General features: G+C 44.4%; 3 protein-coding genes across 4 annotated transcripts; all 3 read left to right on the top strand.

Annotated features, from left to right (window-relative positions):
* Positions 1-951: 951 nt before the first annotated feature.
* LOC4336170 (uncharacterized) lies at positions 952-4,975 on the top strand. Its single transcript, XM_015780686.3, has 3 exons — positions 952-1,805; positions 3,710-3,787; positions 4,696-4,975. The coding sequence occupies exons 1-2, from the start codon at positions 1,002-1,004 to the stop codon at positions 3,755-3,757; spliced, it is 852 nt and encodes a 283-aa protein (XP_015636172.1). The 5' UTR covers positions 952-1,001; the 3' UTR covers positions 3,758-3,787; positions 4,696-4,975.
* Positions 4,976-5,376: 401 nt separating this feature from the next.
* On the top strand, positions 5,377-9,147 carry LOC4336169 (isocitrate dehydrogenase [NAD] regulatory subunit 1, mitochondrial). 2 transcript variants are annotated; one of them, XM_066309522.1, is made up of 4 exons: positions 5,377-6,061; positions 7,019-7,246; positions 8,177-8,255; positions 8,565-9,147. In XM_066309522.1, the coding sequence occupies exons 1-4, from the start codon at positions 5,534-5,536 to the stop codon at positions 8,837-8,839; spliced, it is 1,110 nt and encodes a 369-aa protein (XP_066165619.1). In that variant the 5' UTR covers positions 5,377-5,533; the 3' UTR covers positions 8,840-9,147. The 2 variants fall into 2 exon arrangements, with proteins under 2 accessions (XP_066165619.1, XP_015636170.1); XM_015780684.3 differs by having other exon boundaries at positions 7,007-7,246.
* Positions 9,148-9,882: 735 nt separating this feature from the next.
* On the top strand, positions 9,883-13,130 carry LOC4336168 (protein FLX-like 2). Its single transcript, XM_015781801.2, has 4 exons — positions 9,883-10,231; positions 11,035-11,574; positions 11,675-11,814; positions 12,261-13,130. Exons 2-4 carry the CDS (start codon positions 11,039-11,041, stop codon positions 12,803-12,805), a joined length of 1,221 nt encoding a protein of 406 aa, XP_015637287.1. The 5' UTR covers positions 9,883-10,231; positions 11,035-11,038; the 3' UTR covers positions 12,806-13,130.
* Positions 13,131-13,166: the final 36 nt, after the last annotated feature.

Genomic DNA, 13,166 nt, shown 5'->3' with positions numbered 1-13,166 from the left:
TCTGGAATCAACCTTGATGTTCAATCTGGGAAAACATTGATAATCATTTAAACTCTCGGGCTATTAATATGCACTTGCCCTCTAAGGTTGCAGAATTATGGGATGAGAACAAAAAATGGGACACAAAAGCTGCAACAAATTTTTGACCAAGAAGCAATCCAAGCCATTCAGAATGTTCAGCTTGTTCCAAATGAAGACCCAGACAAACTTTGCTGGAAGCATACTCCATCCGGAGGTTGCACTACCAAAAGTGCTTACAAAGAGGTTCATAAAGCCACTCATTCTCATTTACAAGTCATTTCCACTTTGACCATTAACCTGAAACGGAGGGAGTAATAAAAAAACGATGGACCCCACATATCATTAACACATCCTCTTCTTTTCCCTATCCCTAATTATCTCCCTTTTTCCTAATGGCAACGGCAAGAGGATGATGTAGGCGTCGACGGCGGAGGAGGAGGCATGAGGATTAAACGATGGTTCTGGTGGCACAATCAACCGATCACGGGAGTGACACACCTCCACTATAGGTGTGTCCGTCCCTCATGCAGCGTCCGCTTTCCCCTAATCCGCTCCGAGCCACAACCATAGCCTCACGTCATCTTCCCCTTTCACTCGCTCACCACCACCGCGGGATAAGCTACTCTGGCAGGCAACAACGTGCTCTATAACGTTGGCCCGTAGTCAACATGCCACGTGGATGCCACATATGACCAAAGCACCAGCTAAACCGCCGAGGGGCTCAATTTGGCGGTTATATATGGTATTGCGGTTGAGGGAGGCGATTCAATCAAGAGCAAGAGTTGAGGGAGGTAAAATAGACGTAATCCAAATGAAAAACAAAGAATTCAATACGGCCCAGCCTAGTAGCCCACGTGTGCCATCACTCATCCGTGGAAGTCTGGAAGGCGCTGTACCTTCGTCTCGCCCGTCACGTCTCGGAAAAGCCTCGCCGAACTCCGGAACAGAAAGCTTCCCCCAGAAAATCCCATCTCACGGCGATGGCCCCCGCCGCCGCCGCGAAGCTCTCCGTCTCCGGCGCCGCCCTCGCGGCGCTGCTCGCCTGCTGCGGCTCGGCCGACGGCGACTCCGACGGGCTCCTCTTCGGCGTGGCTAGCCGCGCAGCCGCGGCTCCCCCGTCCTTCTACGACGACGACGACGACGACCAGGCCCGCGCCTCCTCGGGCCCCTCCCTCTCCATCTCCGTCGTGGGGCACGCCTCGGTCGCGCAGCCTTCCTCCCTCGCCGATCCGCTCGGCCGCTTCACCAGGTCGTCCTACTCCCCCGACCCCTCCGCCGCCATCGGCTTCTTCTCCTCCTCCCGCCGCCGCTCGCCGCTGCGCCCCTCCATGCGCGAGGCCGCCCTCGCGCGCTCCCTCTCGAAGACCCTGGTGCTCGCCCACCCGCTCGTCTTCCTCCTCGTGGCACCATCCTCCTCCGCCGCTGGCCTCTCCGTTCACTCGTTCGACTACCGTGCGTTCCTCCTCGTTGACTCCCGCCTTGTGCCGGCCTCCCTCAGCGTCGTCAACGCTGGGCCCGGATTCAGGGAGCAGTACCACGCCTTCGCGCCGGAGTCGCCGTTGCCGTCGCTGCCGGAGCAGCCTGTAAAGCAGGGTTACAGCATTGGTGAGCAGAAGGCGCTTGATGGGATGGTAGAAGGGTTCGGGCTGGAGAGGGTAGGGGCAATGGTGACCTCGGCCTCTGCGCTGACCTCCGAAATGGAGGAGATGTACAGTGGGATGCTAAGGAAGCTGGAGGGGCTTGCTCGGCAGGTTGAGCGGACCAACGAACGCGTGCTCGATCAGGTGATTGTTGGATCCTGAGTTTTGTGTTGTCAGAATTTTGCCTTTTGGAGTATATTGTTGTCTCTATGGACAAATTGATTGATCCTGTGTCAATTGTTAGGCTAACTTGAAACAATATTTCTGTTATGTGAATTAGGCAAGATTTATTCACATCAGAATAGAAGAAACGATCGAACAATTTGGATGAATCTGCCATCATGGACAGAGGGGGTATGAAATATTTTCTAGATAGAAAGGCTAAATCAGTTTCCAAAGAATTCATGTTCTGCTTAACGCAATAACATTGCCTCCTGAAACCAATTTTCTTTTTGAATATCCGTGTTTGCTTAAGGAAGCAGATTGTATTACCCTTCTTTAATTTCTTAATCTGCTATGTGGCATCGCCCACTTCAAGGAAATTTTCAAAATAAGATTTAGCTAGGATATGCTGGGTAACTGGGAGTCTGGGATCTCCTGAGGCTGAGATAAAGTGGTATATGAAGAGTTGGAGCAGGGCGTGAATCCAGCCATGCAGGTCTGCAGGATCCAAGTGGCTATGGGAGGTCTAAATAGTTAATAAGGCATTCACCAAACATCTTTTTAGAACACCTATTTCTGGTGTAGCAATGTGTTGTATTATTTTGTTTTGACTACAAGTGTGGCTATTTGAGTTGTCATAAGCCAAAATAAGGTGGTGAGCTCTTTCGCTGGATTACTGTGGTGATATGCGAGATGGAAGAAATTGCATAGTTTGAGTTTTGAGTAACCACATGTATAATCCACGCTCTACTTTGGTCCTAGTGTGAATGAAACTATGCCTTGACAGCTCTGCCAAAACCATGTATAAATCTGAAATTTGTGATTTCTAATTTAACTAGTGCTGTTTTTTTTACTTGCTTGTTGATAGACTAATAGTTAAAGAGGTAATTCATCCATATCATGAGTCAGTTCTGATTGCCAGGAGGCAGTCTGCTTTGGTTGAGTCTGGCTGAACAAGTTAGGTCTAAGTGAGATTGAGTGCTGCTGTGTTCTAGTCTTCTAGATAGTCCGCCATAGTACCATGACACATTTCTTAGACGGTGACTGCTATCTATCTTGTGAAAAGCTGCAAAGGCAACTAAAATTGCAATTAGCAGTACAGGTGAGTGCTATAGCTATAGCACCTCTATCTGATACTGTATTTCTCATGGATAATTTTCTTCTGTTTGAGAAATCCTGTAGCTCGAATACCCTTAATTTCACGTGAATTGATACTAAACTGTCAGTTAAGAGTTTAAGACCCGTTGTTCTTTTCTTTTGACATGCTTTATGTGTAAAAAAGGTGTTTTATGTACTTCGTAATAAACTTTGAGCAATATAAGACTCATATTAAATTATTAATAAATTATGATATATAAAAAGCTAAAAATAGAATTGAAAAATATGCTTCCAAGAATCAGTTATAGCAGTTATGCCCTTTTTGGTGGTTGCTCAGAAGCCACAAAATCACGATTTAAGCCCTGGAATGCTGCTGATCTTGGTAAATGAATATGGTCACGAGCATGCAACTTGTTTGGGGCCTTTGGACTATACATAATTATTATCCATGTTTTTTTAGTTTGAAAAGGGCTTTAGAAACAGTACAAAGTGTTGTATTGAATACTTGAATGATAAATCCAGATTGGCTGTGCGCAGAATTTAAGGTTCTGCACATATATATGGTTTCATCTTGCATAGGCATGTGATTGAACTACATTATAATACAACTCAAATTTAACAGGGTCTATATCATGTTATTGTTGTCTTATTATTATTACTACTACTTCATCCAGTCATGCCTGGCCACAAATTTTGCAAGGATTGCATTTAGATATGCTACTGTTAGTAACAACTAGCCTATTCTTTGATGTGGTATTTCTGATCTGTATTCTGATATTGTTTTGTAGGAAAAACAGAATACATTGCTCAGGAAAAAGGTTGCTGGATTGAAATAAGGACAGTGATTTGTTCTCAGCAACAACAAGGTATATGCTTGCTGACTTACCCTGTTACTTACTCTGATAAGATTAAGGCAATAAGGTTCTGTTTGTTCATTCCAAATTGCCAAACTATTTTGGCTGCTCATTTTGTTGCACTATTTCCTTATTATAGTGATTATTCCTTGACTGTAAGTGTAATTATTTGATAGAATCAGCCATTTGATAAACTCCCATCTTTGTTGTACTATCTGTATGCATGCGATTGTTTAAAATGCATTATAAGGGCATTGTCTTTGCTGATAATTATTTTTGCTGTTAAGCAATACACACAATAGTGGAGCTTGAACTAATAAATCTCAAGAGGGGCCAAAATAAGATTGCGGTTCTTTGGAATTTATAGACATTGGAGTTATACAAAACACATGACTAAGCAATACATGAGTACAGCAGCTCTAAAACAAAAGCATCTATACTAAATTACAACATTACCGCATACTTATGTTTCTTCATTATATATTCTTGATTTCTACACTCTAATCGCAGCGACTTGTTTCACAATTAAATATCTCTAAAAATAATAAAATCAATTAAGTAGATGGAGGAATTAACAAGAGAATGCACCCAATTATGTACTATATATGAAGTACTAATCATAAAAATCTTCAAACATTGGGGTGGGGGTCGGGTGAGAGCATACGGATCTTGCTAGCCTAGTAGAAGCTCTATCCCTGCGTAGGCTGTATATATCTCTTTAGGAATTCTCATTGTGAGCAAGTTACTTTGTATTATGTATGAAATGGTAATTTGTAAGGTTCCATTGTGCTGCCAACATTACCAAAGGTGTTCGTGAATCGTTACTAGTACTAGTAGTAGTACAGTTCAATTCTTCAATGTTTTAAAGCTAGCTATCAGTCTATCACTGCACGCTGACCACTTCTCACCTTCTTTGCTAGTGTGCATTGGTTATAAGAAAAGTTGGGAGCTATGAGCCTTGAGTATAATCTCGAGCCGAAGAAGCTGCTTTCAGGGCTGACAATCCTGTTCTCGCTCCTCGTTGTAAACAGATTCGATGGTAGACACCAAGAAAGAAATTGTGGAAACATTTGTGTAAATCTAAAAAGACGAGGCGCACACGTTATCGTTTTTGAAACTGCCATCTTAATGGCTGAAGTATACTACACTCCTGTATTATCTTTTGTGGCATTCAGCGAATCAAATTCGTTCCATATTCTACTTGTTCTCTCTGCTATTATTATCTAACAAAAGCCCAAATTTGCTACCTTCAGACCTCAGTCTCCAACTGATAGTTGATGATAGGCGTTAGGTTAGTTTACTGGAATATTGGATGGATTGAGTGGCAATTGATCGATACATTCGCTGAACCAAAAAAATAATATTCCAGCAAGCACGCAAGCAATAGTTTACCTCTCATCTCTTCCATTGCTCAACTTATGTTCTGCAAGTTGATACGCATTTATGTGTTTTTTGCCGATTAAATTATTACGGGATATATAAATATAGATTGGCCTTTTGATGGGCCCATTTGGCAGGGACTCCTCGTCATTATTCTTGTGAAAGAAGTCTAACTTCGAAATGCAATTCTCCAAATACAAAAATCTCCAAGGGATTAGACCGCAAAAAACAACTCGAGTACACATCTCCGCCTTCCCTTTCTCCTCCTCTCTCCTCTTCCCCTCTCCAAGTCTCCCGGTCTCCTTCCTCCTCTCTTCCCGGCCGCCTCGCCTCGCCTCCGCCTTCCCGATCGCAATTCGCCTCCTCCTCCTCCCACCCATGGCGCGGCGATCCGCCCCCCTCCTCCGCCGCATCCTCTCCTCCCCGGCCCCCGCCCCGGCGCACCATGGCGGCGCCGGCGCGCGCCGCACGGTGACCTACATGCCCAGGCCAGGGGACGGGAACCCGCGCGCCGTGACGCTGATCCCGGGGGACGGGATCGGGCCGCTCGTGACGGGGGCCGTGCAGCAGGTGATGGAGGTGATGCACGCGCCGGTCTACTTCGAGACCTACGAGGTCCGCGGCGACATGCCCACCGTGCCGCCCGCCGTCATCGAGTCCATCCGCCGCAACAAGGTGTGCCTCAAGGGCGGCCTCGCCACCCCCGTCGGCGGCGGGGTCTCCTCCCTCAACATGCAGCTCCGCAAGGAGCTCGACCTCTACGCCTCGCTCGTCAACTGCTCCAACTTCCCCGGCCTCCCCACCAGGCACCAGGACGTCGACATCGTCGTCATCAGGGAGAACACCGAGGGGGAGTACTCGGGGCTCGAGCACGAGGTCGTGCCCGGCGTCGTCGAGAGCCTCAAGGTACGGGCCAATCTCGCGTGACGCGCGCTTTGCTCTGTTGTTGTGTGTTGGTTGGAGAATCGCCACCCGTGCATCGATTTTGACGTCTAATGTGTTCCTTTTTTGTGATGTTATTATTATGCTGCAATTTCGTTGGCGTAATTGCTGGTACTGCTCATACGGATGGTAGATTTTGCAGATCATACTTATTGTATAGATGAGAGTATCCTATTGCAAAACTGCGAGGCTTTGACCACATTGTTCATTTTGATTGGGATTTCACTAGCCTATGATCTCAATATGTGGTATACTGAATTACAGATAAGTCCACGGTTAGAGTTATATATGCAATTTCTAGTGAAGTTGCATATATCTAATCTGCAGAATTGTTGTCTTATTAAGGATGGGATGGTGTGAATGTTTTAATATATATTGTTGTCTTGTTGACCTGATGTTTGGCATCTGCTTTGGTTGTCCAATCTTGAGATGTGGATTAGCAGGCGTTTTATCAGTACAGACCAGCTTAATCGAACTCACGGTTTGTTGTTTGCTGTTTGCCTGGTAAAGCGTTTGGTACAATCTATGAATTTACATTATTTGCGTGTTGATTAAATTGTAAAACGTGCTAGTTTAGTTCCTGATTTGTTTATTCTGCATCAAACACTGGCCTCTTTAAGAATTTAATGACGTGATTATTTGGCCAGACTGTTATATGACGTGTAATCAGGTCAGCTTCATGGATTTGGGATGTAGGGAATGGAATAGAGGGAATAGGTAGACTGATGGTTAAATTTATTGATTTGGGGCACATGGACTCATCAGATATGTGCTTATTTCTTTTCTTTCAATTGAACCATTGATTAGTTTTGTGTTACATGATTGCCAATGGAATGAAATGCACCCTTTTTTTTTTCCAGTTCTCTGAGCTTCTTTTCCATCTTAGTCTCACTGACTAACTTTTGTCAGGTGATAACAAAGTTTTGCTCTGAGAGGATTGCCAAATATGCTTTTGAGTATGCTTACCTTAACAACCGAAAGAAAGTCACAGCAGTGCATAAAGCAAACATCATGAAGCTTGCTGATGGTTTGTTCTTGGAATCTTGCCGTGAGGTTGCCTCAAAGTATCCTGGTATTCAGTATAATGAGATCATTGTCGACAACTGCTGTATGCAACTTGTTGCAAAGCCTGAGCAATTTGATGTCATGGTATGCTCTTTACTTCATACATTCTATCTGGAGCATCACTGTCTGTTCAGTACTTTGGAGCTGCCTTGTTTGAACTGCACTGAGTTTCTTTGCGTGTGCTTTGCATTTTATGATGCAATTCAAACATCTGTTTTTATTAATCTGTTTGTTTTATGTCCGAAGAATGAATGTAATACTTTCTCAGAAAGTACAGTTCTGAATGAGGAAGCTTATCAGAAGTTATTGTAGATGCTGTGGTTTTAGCATTGTAGAACATATTTTGTTGTACTTGGGAAGCATACATTCCTGTAAATGCTTTAGCAACTAGGATATTGAAATTTTGCTTGTGATGCAAGATAAATAATGAATCTAATGATACACATTTGCTATATATAGTCTCCAGGTTAAAATTCCTTCTGTCATTTGCATTAGGAAATAAAAGTAGTGTCATCGTACGATTTATTTTGCTCCGCTTCCTTATCTATAAATTTGACCTATTTATCATGTAGAATTTCAAAAGCATTATGAGAAATTTAATGTCCTGAACAACATCAGAGAAATTGGGAATGCTTAGATTTGCATCATCTTTATGGGAGGAGAGAAAAGTGCAAACACTCAATAATGTGAAAATGAAGAGAAACCAAATGAAATTTTGTTGTTATAAGGATTGAGAAAACAATCTTTTGACAATCTATAGCACTTCTAACCAGCTGACAGTATGTAAGCGTTGCAATCATGCAGCTACAGGCAGTTTTAGTTAGCTTGATATGATGTACTATAAAGTATGTTAGCTAACGACAACTGTCGAATTCCCCCTTTTTTTGTTTACTTTTTCTTTCTGTTCCGCAGGACACTTTCCTGAATACTGGTTTTCCCAAATGATTCCTGTTAAGTATCCCCGTGTAATTCCTGCAGAATTTCTAACTTTCTACTCTTTGGTACGTTTTGTAGGTTACACCAAACCTTTATGGCAATTTGGTTGCTAACACGGCTGCAGGTATTGCTGGAGGGACAGGTGTTATGCCTGGAGGTAGGATCTTAACTTTTACCTTGTTCCTTTAATTCGTATAAGCAACAGCACACTAAACAATCGGCTGGGAGACAATATTTTTCTGTCACCGACAATATTTTTCTTACTGGGAGACAGTTTGTTGTCTGTGCATCACGCATGGTTGTACCTTTCATCAGTTCTTTTGGAACAATTACGTTATTACTTCTTGTCATCAGTCATCACTTGCCACCCATTTTATATGTTTGGACCACCCAGTTGGTTCATTTTTGTATACCATAATTAATTCAACGTGGTTTACTAATCCTTATATTCGCCATCCTGTTGCAGGTAATGTGGGTCAGGACCATGCTGTCTTTGAGCAAGGTGCTTCTGCAGGAAACGTCGGAAACGAGAACATCTTAGAGCAGAAGAAAGCAAACCCTATTGCGCTGCTTCTATCATCCGCCATGATGTTGAGGCATTTGCAGTTCCCGTCATTCGCCGACCGGCTGGAGACGGCGGTGAAGCGTGTCATTGCGGAAGGCAAGTACAGAACAAAGGATCTAGGCGGCACCAGCACCACCCAGGAAGTCACTGATGCAGTAATCGCCAATCTGGATTAGATACCAGCCGGTGCACGCCTGAGAGATTAATTCTTTTGGGGGACTAGCTCATTTGTCCCGACTCCCGATTATTTTTGTTTCGTATAGAGTTTAGATCGTCAATTTGTACGACGCTTCCCAGGAAGGAATCGTGAGGCAATATCTGTTTCTTAGTTCTGTTCCACAAATAATTCAGGAACCCACGAGGAGTATTCTTCACACGATGCTGTGTAACAAGGTAAAGAGAACACCTTTTGTTGCAAAGGGAAATGCTGGCAGCCTTAATTCCTTTAACTGAAATGATTATGAGAGTTGATTATCGGTCCTCAGCCGCGGCTGTGTCTCCATGGACCTCAAGACCGTTGTTTCCAATTATCATCTGATTCTTTGCAATGCTATCTGCAGTCGTACATTTAGTTTGCATCTTTACATTTAGTCTTTGAGCAAGTCCTGGCTTGTACTGGGCACGCTCTGAGCGATCGGACTAACACACGGTATGATTATGAAAAACTTAGATGGCCTTTCCTGGTTGGGTTGTGGCTCTCGGCTGATCTTTTATGAACACAAATAGGGTCATCGGATCAAGAAGTAACTCTGTTACGCTAGCCAACCCTCCAGCAAATAAGTACTCACTCGTTCCAAAATAAGATAACTTAATGAGACGTAACATATTTTAATATTCAATACAAAAGAATAATTAAACTACCTCAAACTAATATTTTTATTATAAAATAAATACAATTGTATACCCCTAACATTTAGTATAGTTATTTAAAATAAATAAAAGACTAAAAATAAATAGCCAAAATTCCAGCCTACTAAAGAAACGCTCAGGTATTCCGGCTAGCTCTATAAAACGGTGGTTAGACTTAGACGATATGGATTCAAAATCGTGGTTATTCCTTAATATTCGCGTCAAAATTCCGGCCTTCGCCCTAGGGCTAGGGCCATGGTCTAGTAGGCCAACGCAGCAAGGTCGTGACTCGAGTCGTGACTCCGAGGGGCGAGGGGTGAGACATCTGGCCTCCTCTGCCTTTACCGGGTCCCACATTCTTCCTCCCTCTGCCCTCCCTCCATCTCTTTCCCTTCCTCCGTCGCCGCCGCTACCCTTCTCTCTCTCTTCTGTGTTCCGGCGGCGGCAAGGCCGACCTGCTCCCCCGCCGCCTCTCCTCCTCCTCCTCCTCGCGCGCGCGCCGCCGGCGAACGGCCGCCGTATACTTACCCGCGGTGCGGACGGGCTCCTCTTATCTCCTCCCCCGACCGCATCCTACCCCCTCTCTCTCCCTTGTGAGCCCTCCTCGGCGCGCACGGCCCCCGCCGCCGGCGAGCAGGCTCGGAACCAGGGGGGGTGGGGGACTCGACGCGACGAGCCCTCGTTCCATCGGCCTCTGTCTCGGTTGAGTCGAATTGAAGGTATCCATCACCTCTCCTCTCGTAGCCCCCTCTCCCAGTCTCCCCTCCTCTTCCGCGTCACTCCGTGACCTGGGGAAATCTATCCGGACCTGGATTGTTTTTTTTTCTTTTCACTACGATTAAGCCATCTAGTTTCTTCGCGATTAATCTGTCCATTGATACGTGCGTGGTGCAGTATTGTTTAAGGAAAAAAAATTGGGGTTGAGCTGAATTCACCCCATGCCCTAAGTTAGGACGTTCTCAGCTTAGTGGTGTGGTAGCTTTTTCTATTTTCCTAAGCACCCATTGAAGTATTTTGCATTGGAGGTGGCCTTAGGTTTGCCTCTGTTAATCTGTCAGTGTAGGGCCATGGATTGTTGATGTAGGTTTTAGCTTAGAGATTTGATGTCAGCTTCGCGGGAGTTCAGCCTTGTGTGGATTTGGGGATTATTTTTGTGCTTGCATTTCGAACCTGCATTACGTGTGAGCCGTTTGCGTTTCTGTATTTTAACTCCAATGTAATCTCCTCTATTTGTTTTGTTGATTAATAGGGAGTCTTTGTATCTTTTATTGTAAGTTAACCTCTTGGCACCACATGTTTTTTGAACAACTTCATGGATGTAACTATAGTATCTAGTACAATATTTCAAATTACCATCACCTATGATGAGACCGCAACGTGCCTGGTATTTAATGTTGAGTGCCATGTTAATTGTCGTTATGCATGCATGGCTTAGCATGACTACTTAATAACATTTTTCACTTTTGGTTGAAGCTCCCGATTTCCCGATTTAAACTCCTTTTGGTGTTACTTGCTATTTCAGTATAATGGCATACCATGGACAGCTGGATGGACGCCAAGCTTCAGGTTTGATGCGTGATGGCGCCTTCCCTGCAGCCAGCCTTTCTGGCCGCCAACCTTTGGATCGCGCTGCCACCGCTCTGGAGATCTTGGAAAAGAAACTTGCTGAGCAGACCGCCGAGGCAGAAAAGCTTATCAGAGAGAATCAGCGATTGGCATCTAGCCATGTCGTCTTGAGGCAGGATATTGTTGATACTGAGAAAGAAATGCAAATGATCCGTGCTCACCTAGGTGATGTTCAGACAGAGACTGATATGCATATGAGAGATTTGATGGAGAGAATGAGATTGATGGAAGCAGATATACAAGCTGGTGATGCAGTGAAGAAGGAACTTCATCAAGTGCATATGGAGGCAAAGAGACTTATTGCTGAGAGGCAGATGCTCACTGTTGAGATGGATAAAGTAACTAAAGAGCTACATAAGTTCTCTGGTGACAGTAAGAAACTTCCTGAATTACTGACTGAGCTAGATGGGCTCCGAAAAGAGCATCAGAGTCTAAGGTTTGTGATATTATTCCTTTTTTACATTTTCCATACACTCCTGAGCTTTGGTGGCGAACAGGCCTCTGATAATATGATGTTTTCCCGTAACCATGCATAGATCTGCTTTTGAATATGAGAAAAACACAAACATCAAGCAAGTTGAGCAGATGCGGACGATGGAGATGAATTTAATGACTATGACCAAAGAGGCTGACAAGTTGCGTGCTGATGTGGCAAATGCTGAAAAACGAGCTCAAGGTATCCTCATTCCCTTATTGTTTGACCATAACTTCTCAGTGTTTGGTTCATGGTAAGAACCGGACTGTCCTGTACTCATAGATCGGCAGTTATGTTCCCTTGCGAACCTCTGATGTATTTAATTACATATGCATTTTGTTTTATATGTGATTTGCATATGCATTTTGAATTGTGATAGATATATGTCGGTGCTTTTGTAATATGCAACACACGCGTTAGTCTGGTACTCCGGTTTTGTCATGTCCATATTCATGCCACTCAACATATATATAGCTTATGTATGTCCCATTTTGTACTCGCTGTAGTGTCTGCTTATTTATTGCTTATGATTGGCTTATTTCCATGCATACACATAATCTATCTATCAATGTGTACATATTTTATGCCTTTTGTGCTTTGTAAAGCACTCTAATGTTTCAATTCCATCTGATTCTTGCAACAATCAGTGGCAGCGGCTCAAGCAGTAGCAGCACAGGCGGGGGTGGCACATGTGACTGCTTCACAACCAGGGGCAGCACAAGCTGTGGCAGTGCCAGCTGCCTCAAACCCATATTCAAGTGCATTTACCGGTCATCCCTCTGCATATCACCAAGGAGCCACCCAAGCTGGGGTTTATCAGCAAGGGACCACCCAAGCTGGGGCATATCAGCAAGGATCTACCCAAGCTGGGGCATATGCTTACCCAACTTATGATGCCGCTACTGCTTACCAGATGCATGCTGCGCAAGCAAATGCATACGCGGGCTATCCTGGTTATCCAGTTGCAGGGTACACACAGGCCGCTTTGCCCGGTTATCCTAGTGCGTATGCTGCACCGCAGCAACCAATAAGCAGTGGTGTAGCTACAGATGTTGCAAGCATGTATGGCGCGATCAGTAGTGCTGGATATCCTGCTGGAGTTGTTCAGTCAAGCAGTGGAGCTGCCAATGCAGGACAAGCACCAGCTACTTATCCTGTCGCATACGACCCAACCAGAGCAGGCCAGAGGTGAAATCGTAGTTTCAGTCTCAGACCCAAATCACTATTTGCTAAACCCATTTTGTGGTGTAGCTGTAGTAAGATCCTTGGAGAGGCCAACAACAGCATGGCTCTAGTTCGTTTTTCTTGTAGATTCCTTCCCTATACATTTTAGCGGTCAATGAAAATTAGTTGTATATCGAATTGCTGCTCTTGGTTCGATACTTGAATTTAATTAGTTGTATACCGAATAGATCACGGTCAACTTGAATCTCTGTAATTCCCGGTTAAGAACGACACCCGGCAATTTTCTGAATGCTTTAGCTCCAGTGCTCTTGAGACATGACCATGTTGAGTCACTTGAGTGTGCTTCCTGTATATGCAGCACGTGAAGC

Source organism: Oryza sativa, chromosome 4 (assembly GCF_034140825.1).
Source record: "Oryza sativa Japonica Group chromosome 4, ASM3414082v1".
Lineage (NCBI taxonomy): Eukaryota > Viridiplantae > Streptophyta > Magnoliopsida > Poales > Poaceae > Oryza > Oryza sativa.
This window is presented reverse-complemented; position numbering and strand designations above follow the sequence as displayed.

Excerpts from the sequence above, each read along its gene's own strand:
- LOC4336169 (XM_015780684.3), top strand. The coding sequence starts at position 5,534 with ATGGCGCGGCGATCCGCCCCCCTCCTCCGCCGCATCCTCTCCTCCCCG. Across the intron at positions 6,062-7,006 it reads GCGTCGTCGAGAGCCTCAAG|GTGATAACAAAGTTTTGCTC; the intron begins GTACGGGCCAAT and ends AACTTTTGTCAG. Across the intron at positions 8,256-8,564 it reads GACAGGTGTTATGCCTGGAG|GTAATGTGGGTCAGGACCAT; the intron begins GTAGGATCTTAA and ends ATCCTGTTGCAG.
- LOC4336170 (XM_015780686.3), top strand. The coding sequence starts at position 1,002 with ATGGCCCCCGCCGCCGCCGCGAAGCTCTCCGTCTCCGGCGCCGCCCTC. Across the intron at positions 1,806-3,709 it reads ACGAACGCGTGCTCGATCAG|GAAAAACAGAATACATTGCT; the intron begins GTGATTGTTGGA and ends ATTGTTTTGTAG.
- LOC4336168 (XM_015781801.2), top strand. The coding sequence starts at position 11,039 with ATGGCATACCATGGACAGCTGGATGGACGCCAAGCTTCAGGTTTGATG. Across the intron at positions 11,575-11,674 it reads AAAGAGCATCAGAGTCTAAG|ATCTGCTTTTGAATATGAGA; the intron begins GTTTGTGATATT and ends AACCATGCATAG. Across the intron at positions 11,815-12,260 it reads TGCTGAAAAACGAGCTCAAG|TGGCAGCGGCTCAAGCAGTA; the intron begins GTATCCTCATTC and ends TGCAACAATCAG.